We start from the raw sequence: 8,370 nt of genomic DNA on the forward strand, positions 1-8,370 counted from the left end.
CCAAGAAAAAACAAAAAGACACTTCATTTGCAAAATACATTTTCTCTCTAGTTTTGGCAGGATTCTACCTCCAAACTTAAATTCCAATAACCTTTCAAAATAAGAGCGTAGACTCTACCATACTCAGAAATGAATCCCTCTCTTGATAAAAAATAATAGCATTTCCACAGAATAAACATATTTGAATTACATTTTAATCTGAAAAAAGGCATGCAATCATGATAAGAAATTAAAGTGTCGTGATGACATAATTAAGATGAACATTATTTGTAGCTCACAGCAGAGGATACCAAATACAAACCCGTGTGTTCATCCATTTGTTTACGTGTCCGCAACCGTCAAAGAATCTTCTTGAATGGCAACGGCGGCGACTTTCCCGGCGCAAGCGTGTTTCTTCATTTGCCTGGAGTCGGAAAAGCCGAGGCCGCACATTTCGCAGACGTAAGGCCGCTCGCCCGTGTGCACCTGCATGTGGAATTTGACGTGTTCGAGTTGGCGGAATCGAACGCCGCACACCCCGCACTCGTACGGCCTCTCGCCCGTGTGGATACGGAGATGTCGCCGGTAGTTGGTGTACACCCGGAAGGCCTTGCCGCAGTGCTTGCAGACGTGCGGCTTCTCGCCCGTGTGCTGCAGCCGATGCGTCTTGAGCGCGTAGCGGACGATGAAGGTCTTGTCGCACATGTCGCAGGCGTACGGCCGTTCGCCCGAGTGCGTGCGGAGGTGGTAGTCGAAGGTGGCCTTGTAGACGAAGTTCTTGCCGCAGAGGCCGCAGGAGTACGGGGCGCTGCCCGTGTGGATCCGCTGGTGTCTTTGGAGCGCCGCCTCGGTGTTGAACCCGCGCTGGCACGTCTGGCAGTGGAATGCCGCCACCTCCACCATGCTCCTGGTGTCCAGAGTTCAAATGAGTACATCCATATCAAGCAAACTTTTCAAACAGAGACACCCGGATTTCATTCAAAGATTTTCGACTCCACCTGTCACGTTTGACGATGACTTTGCGATTGGGATGTGCCCTGGATTTGCGTGTCCGGGCGGGAGCTTCTACGCCTTCCTGGTGGTCCATGGCCTGGTGCTTCTTCAACTGCCAGTTATATAAGAAGGTCTTGCCGCACAAGTCGCACATGAAGGGCTTGGTGGCGCCGTGGAGGAGCATGTGAGCCTTCAGCCTGTCCTGGACGAAACTGGCGCCGCATATTTGGCACTTGAAGGGCCGCTCGCCCGTGTGGATGCGCATGTGGCGCTTAAGGCTTTGTGGCAGGGTGAAGCTGGTGCCGCATATTTCGCAGGTGCAAGTCTTGCCATTTGAAACGCCTTAAAAAAATCGGGGAAAAAAAGTGATGTGAGGCATATATTACTGCATTTTCTTGTATATAAGCCATTTGTAACTAAAAAAAAAGATGACTTAATCAAGGGTACGGCATATATGCGCACAAGATTTGCTATACTCTTTTTCAATAGTAAATGTCGGCAAGTTAACATTTACTATTTGTTGGTTATTTTCTGTTTTCTAGATTAAAATTTCGGTGGCCTACCATCGGATAAGATAAGGGCTGCGTACTCTACCGTGTTTGAGGACCTTCTGGTGCGCCCTGAGCAGCTTTTTGGTCTTGAAACTCTTGTTGCATTGCAGACAGGCGAAGGACTTTGGCACTTTTTTCTGGTGACGCTGCAGGTGGAGCTCCATCTTAACGCTGTTGCGGAAGGTCAACGGACAGTGAGGGCACCTGAGAAGCTCGTTGTGAGTCTCCGAGTGTTTCTGGAGGTAGAACTGACGGTTGAAGGTCTTCTTGCATACGTCACATTCAAACACCTTCTTTTGGGATTTAGCTTGCCCTGGCTTTCGGGCCTCCGAGGACGCAGTCGTGTGATCAGGCTCGGCGACGTCTGCGAAATGTAGTTGAATGTGTGATTTTTACGTCGTCAAAGCAGGCAATTTATTCCCAAACCTTGGGTGTCTTTGGCGTCAGCTGCTATTGTAGACTCGTCAACTTCATCCGGCATCTCGTCGGTCGATTTGACGATTATTCCACAAGGTTGAAGAGTGGAGACGCAGCCAGTGTCCGGGTTGAGCACGGCCCAGCCGCTCATCAAGCTTTCTCTCCAAAGCCTGTTGATCTCCATGTCCTCCATTACCAACTTGCGCTGGCGCTCCAGTTCGCCCATTTTTTCACGAAGCGTCAGCGTCTCCTTATTTGCAGAGTCACGGAGTTGTAGGAAAATGCTGTTGATCTTTCTGCTTGCCTCCTCTGCCAGCAGCCCCACCATTTTGTCGAATCCGACCTGTTAGAAAAATACACAAACATGTTTTTCACTGCATAATTGATATTAGTCATTCGGGATTGTTGACTGTGTGCGTCATTATTCATAATTTCACATCAAGTAACGTTTCTTGAGATCAGTGCAGGGCTACATGTGAAGTAGGCTTTTTCATAAATAGTTAAATACTATGTAACATGATTTTTTTTAAAAACTAATTCCGAACAGACTCTCCAAGAGAAAATTGTATTTTGAAAATACAATTTTCTCTTGGAGAGTCTGTTCGGAATTAGTTTTTAAAAAAAATCATGTTACATAGTATTTAACTATTATACGATTATATTTGATCATTTTTATTTCAGTTCATTTATGGAAAATTTTTCCATAAATGAACTGAAATAAAAATGATCAAATATAATCGTTATCTTAGACTAATCTTCTCAAGTTGGCCTCAAAAACAAATACAGAAAGTGAAATATTACGAAAATATTGAGAACCTTTAATCGACAGTAGTATTAGCCTATTTACTATGTACTACATACTAAGTACGTACGTATTGAAAAATAATGTGGTCACCCAAGCCTCTAGATGGCAGTATAAAAATAAAGTCGCACAACGGGCTCACACATGCCCTAACGAACATGTAGTCATATGTAGACTCGAATTTGAGGAACTCTAACATACAACACAAGATCAACAATCGAATCTTTCACACTAAGACACTAATAAACGAAACGACACAAATAGATTTATATTCAGGCTGATATTGTAATGATTAACCCACGTGGCGCAATCTTAGTTACGTTTTATCGAACTGTATCTAATCTCCTTCAAATGTACTATCTCTGGAAAACCAGAAACATCGTGTTCATCGTTACTGAAAAACTAACCAAAGAACAAAACACTTAATTTACCTTCACTAAAAGCTCCCCCTTCTTGTTGCCAGCAGTTAAATCCACCGCGCACCTTATCGCAGTTTCCAAAATGGCTTTCGTTTGGAAATAAAACGCAAAACTTTCTGCCATTTTTACACCGAGTTTATTGCACTCTCTCACTTGAAAGATCTTTAGTCAATTGAAACCGCTTAGCAAAACTCGGCCAACAAGGAAAAGGAAAGCAATTCAATAGAGGCCTTCAAAATCAAACCTCGAAGATTTCACAATAAAATATTTCACTTTGTACATTCTCTGCAAAAGAAACTCACCAAATTTAATGTTTGAATACAAACATCAAAACACAATTTATCTTACTAAAATATATCAAGGGAAAATAGCTTATGAAAATAGACTAGTTTAATTGTTTTCCCCTAATGAGATTCATCAGAATTAAGCTGTTAGCATGTGCAATTGGCTTTCTGACATTGTTAGTTACGTTGTTACGTGGCTAAAATTCGATTGTGACAAATTTCCATACAGTATTGTGTTCATCATTTTGTGCTCATGTTAAATGGACTGTATACATTGTGACCATGCCATAGAATTGCAGTCACAGAATTAATGACTTCATTGTTTGCACAGAAAAAAAAATCAATGTCGGAGACATGTTTTGGATCAACTATCATTTGTTTACTCTCCTTATCATTCATTAATACCTCAAAATAATTCTCCCATCTTCCTAGCACCCAAGCTAGCATACAGGTCAACATACTATGCCTCCCCGTTTGACCTTTGCCTACACGTCATCTACGCTTGTTTCAAAGCCCCTAAGTAGCTATGTATACTTGCAAAATCAACTTTTCTGGTCTATTAACACAGGATTAGATGAAATAATTTATAGTCATTAGGCCAGCTGATGTGTCGGGGTTCACTCGTCTGCACTTCGCCTGAAGTCAGCTGGGATACATAGACTCTGGCAACCCCTATGAGGATGGGCCATAGGGAAGATGTATTCATGATGTTGCTATAAGACCAGTTTTCCCAGGTAGTTAAAAAAAAACAACCAATAATGCATCATTAATTGAGCTTTTTGTGCAATTCTCAGCCAATAGCAATCGCTCAAGTGTTTGTCAACAAAACGGAGACGATGGTTCCGTTGCAACTGTGCTTCTTCAACTGCCTGGAGTCGGAGAAGCCGTCCCCGCAGCTCTTGCACGAGTAGAGCTTCTGGCCCGTGTGCACCTGCAGGTGCGACTTGAGCTGGTTGGACTGATGGAACTTGCGGTGGCAGTAGGCGCACTCAAAGGGCTTCTCGCCCGTGTGGATGCGCAGGTGTCGGTAGAAGTTGCCGTCGGTGCGGAAGGCCTTGCCGCACTGCTCGCACTTGTAGGGCTTCTCGCCCGTGTGGATGCGCTCGTGCTGCTTCAGGCTGCCGGCGTGGATGAAGCCCTTGCCGCAGACGTCGCACACAAAGGGTTTCTCGCCCGAGTGCGAGCGCTGGTGCGAGCGGAAGGAGTACTTGTTGTGGAAGGCCTTGCCGCACAGGGCGCAGGTGAACTCCTTGTGCTCGCTGTGGCCCTTCTCGTGGAGCTTGAGCGAGCAGGCCGCGCTAAAGCTGGCCAGGCATACCTTGCAGCTGAAGGGCTTGACCCGCAGCTTGTTTCTGGGCCTCTGCGGGAAGGCCTTGGGCTTGTCGTCCTCCTGGGCGTGGACGTACTTCTGGTGGATCTGGAGGCGGCAGTTGAACAGGAAGGTCTTGCCGCACAGGTCGCACATGAAGGGCTTGCGGGCACCGTGCACCAGCATGTGCGACTTCAGCTTGTTGTTGTCGGAGAAGCTCTTCCCGCAGTCCTGACAGGAGAAGGGCTTCTCTCCCGTGTGGATGCGCAGGTGGCGCTTCAGGTTGTTGTTCAGGCTGAAGCGGGCGCCGCACACGTGGCAGGTGAAGGGCTTCTCGCCCGTGTGCACCACGCTGTGGCGCTTGAGCGCCGTGCCCGTGCGGTAGGAGCGCCCGCACATGGAGCACACGAAGGGGGTGATGCCCGTGTGCTTGCGCTTGTGCACGGTCAGCGAGTGGGCGTACTTGAAGGTCTCGTCGCAGGCGTTGCACTTGTACTTCTTGGCGCTGGTGTGCACCATTTGGTGGAAGCGCAGCGTGTCCTTGCTCTTGAACTCCTTGCCGCACGTGGCGCAGCTGAAGGGCCGCTCGTCTGAGTGCACCACCATGTGGCCGCGCAGTTGGACGGCCGTCTTGCAGGTCTTGTTGCAAAGCGTGCATTGCAGTGGCTCCTTCCACTTCTAAATCACAAACAACAGAGGTCTCAGAATGGCACCGCGTTCTGCCTATCACATAACATTTGTCATATTTTGCAATTATGTATTAATGTTAGCATTCTCTGGAGATTACAAGCTGACCCAGGAGACAAACCTTTGTTGGGTCGCCCCTATTTCAATTTGTGGTTGGGAAATATAAAATACAAATTGTGGGCTAAAAATGTAGTGCGCTGAGGGCTTCACCTGGTGGCGAAGAAGGTGGTTCTCCAAAGAGCGCTCCACGCGGAAGGTTTTGCCGCACTGCTCGCAATTGAAAGGTTTGGGCTGGGCCAAGGGCTGGTGGCGCGCCAGGTGGTTCTGCAGAGACTCCTCCTTGCGGAAGGAGCGCTTGCAGCGTGGGCACGGGAAGGGCAGGGGCGACTTGGAGGGCGCCTCGTGGGACAGGACGTGTTCCTCCAGAGACGACTGCTCCGGGAAGCTCTCGTCGCACTGCTGGCACGGGAAGGGGCGCTTGTGCAGCTCCATGTGCTTTTTCAGTTCAGCCTTCCAGTAGAAGCCGGCGTCGCAGTCTTCGCAGGAGAAGCGCTTTCGGTTACGCCGCGCCTTCCTCCTGGGGCTCTCTTCTTCGTCCACTTCGCCATCGTCTAGGTCGTCGTCGTCGCTTAAGTTGGGAGAAGCTGACCAGAGAAAAAAAAGTCACTTTATGGATTAAAAAGATAATTGAGCTATGACTCAACCATTTAAAAAGAATCATTACATTTATTTGGTGATGATTTTTATTTTAATTGAATATTTATTAATATCAACCCTTGGATGAATCACATATTTTACATTGTGACTTGCTGCCTCTTTTATAATGATTATTTTGGCCTACTTATTTTCATAATACTTGTATTTCTTTTACTATTACATTGTTTGTAATATGTCAATGTTTATTTTCATTTTTTTCCCCCTGGGGTAATTATTTTTGGATTTTTTTTGTTATTGAATGACTTTGAATTATTTCCTTTGCGTATGCATTTCATGCTATTCTTGGTGTTTTGTTTTTTTATTAATTTAGCATTATTCCAATACTTTTCATATGATGTGGCATTTTGGTAGGGTTTGCTAATTAGTATTTTTAAGTTGGATGTGTCACCCAAACAATTGATGTTGAAAAATGTTAATTTACCCATTTCCACTTTGAAGCTGGGCTTTCTTTTTCTTTTTGGTCTCCCTGATGAACATTCTTCCACTGAGCTCTGCTACATAAACAAAAAAAATGTTACAAGGCTATCTAGTGAAAAATGTTCAGACTGGTTAGTAATCCAACTATGACAAACCTCCTTAGGTGCCTGTTCCTGATCCTGTTCCAGTACCATCTCCTTGTTGCTTGCCGAGGAGGACTCGGGTCCAGCGTCGTCTTGAGACGGTGACGCAGGTTGAAGGATGACTTGTGTCACAAGTGTCGTTTCAGTGGTCTCCTCTCCTGCAGATTCTACGTCTCCCACCACGAGCATGGCGGGGACGACAAGTTGGTCGTCCATTTCGGGTCTCGACTCCGAGTCAGCAACACTCAGAATGGATTCAGTGCTTACGGGAATCTGATCCCCAGGGACTGGCACAAGGGTTACTTCTGTAGTGATTCAGAGAGAAGTCAAAATCAGGAAATGAGCACGGTTGCAAATCATGGACATTTTAATATCATTTAAATGTCAACAACATTGGTCTGTGGGTACGGTAATTTGGATTTTGAGGACGATTTACTATTCTCATCTGAAAAGTGCACGAGTCAAAAACATTGCAGCACTTTTCTGGAAAAAAATAGGAGTAATTCTGAAAAGTCTAATAACATACAAATTACCATCCAAATGATACAGACAAGATTTTTGGTAAATTTGGGGTAACCATAGAATACATTAACAAAAATGATCTTATTTTCACGGGTAACCATCGGGGCACATCACATGTATTATATTAGATGAATTACGATATTAAAGGTTTAATTGTTGAAAAAAAAGTCCTGATGCGTTAAAATACCAGAATTTCACTCTTCATACAGACACCACTTTGCACTCCACATACATGTCGTAGATATGTGATGTTATTATATCAAGCCTTGCCTCCATCTCCTGCTCCATCGCTGATACTCTCGAGCTCCTTCTCCAGCAGCTCCATGTCCTTGCCGAGCTCTCCGACCCGGACGTGGAGCTCCTGCTCCAGCTGACCGCCCTTCCTCTGCACCACGTCCTCCAGCTGCCCCACCTTGCCCTTTAGCGTCTCGTTCTCGTCACACAACTCGGCGAAAATGCGCCGGAGTTGCGCTAGGAGAGCGCGCTCGACCTCGCGGAGATCCCCGCTGAGGCCGACCGCCGCGTCTTCCCACGCCGAGTTCGGCGCTACTTTCTCCCACATGCCCCTGAAGACTGACACGGTGGTTTGGAAGGCGAGTTCGACGATCGACGCCACCTCGCTGTCGAACCTCGCCCCCATATTTGTGCCAATTGTTACCCGAACCGTTAATGTTAAATACGCATTCTAACCCTAAAACGCGGACAATAACATGTTGTGATTACCTAAACTCCATATTAGTTGAATATTTACTATGGCGGCCTGTGCATCTTTGTAAAGACTCCCTAACTCGTTTCTTTTTCCGGTTTCCTCATTTCCGACCACCAGCCAATCAGAGAGAAGAAAATAAGCAAAACAAAGAAATATGTACTACAGTGTAGTACATATTTCTTTGTTTTGCTTATTTTCTTCTGTGTAGTAACTACACTTACCTAGTTCTTTGGAAAACCTTTGTTAAAATATTGAATTCAAAATGTTTACCACCAAACAGTATGCCAACCCCACAGTAAATTAAAACATCATAAAATAACAAACAAAACAACAAAAAATGTGAAAACAATGGGAGCTAATGCCCTTTAAATGTCAGATTTCATCTCAGAGCAAGCACTATGCCAGGAACAACAAATATTTT

The 8,370-nt window shown here is 45.7% G+C and overlaps 1 protein-coding gene across 1 annotated transcript; it reads right to left on the reverse strand.

Annotated features, from left to right (window-relative positions):
* Positions 1–163: 163 nt before the first annotated feature.
* Positions 164–8,053, reverse strand: LOC144200650 (uncharacterized). Its single transcript, XM_077722895.1, has 10 exons — positions 7,511–8,053; positions 6,731–7,023; positions 6,580–6,652; positions 5,652–6,085; positions 4,257–5,432; positions 3,174–3,323; positions 1,950–2,283; positions 1,567–1,887; positions 978–1,314; positions 164–886 (listed from the first exon to the last, which is right to left on the reverse strand). Exons 1-10 carry the CDS (start codon positions 7,878–7,880, stop codon positions 322–324), a joined length of 4,053 nt encoding a protein of 1,350 aa, XP_077579021.1. The 5' UTR covers positions 7,881–8,053; the 3' UTR covers positions 164–321.
* Between the last annotated feature and the right edge of the window lie 317 nt (positions 8,054–8,370).

Source organism: Stigmatopora nigra, chromosome 8 (assembly GCF_051989575.1).
Source record: "Stigmatopora nigra isolate UIUO_SnigA chromosome 8, RoL_Snig_1.1, whole genome shotgun sequence".
NCBI classification, from domain to species: Eukaryota; Metazoa; Chordata; class Actinopteri; order Syngnathiformes; family Syngnathidae; genus Stigmatopora; species Stigmatopora nigra.

Bases quoted from the DNA above. Each gene is read 5' to 3' on its own strand.
- LOC144200650 (XM_077722895.1), bottom strand. From the start codon at position 7,880: ATGGGGGCGAGGTTCGACAGCGAGGTGGCGTCGATCGTCGAACTCGCC. The intron at 6,653-6,730 runs GTTTGTCATAGT...TTGTTTATGTAG, and splicing joins AGGAACAGGCACCTAAGGAG to CAGAGCTCAGTGGAAGAATG. The intron at 887-977 runs GTGGAGTCGAAA...TCTGGACACCAG, and splicing joins GTCATCGTCAAACGTGACAG to GAGCATGGTGGAGGTGGCGG.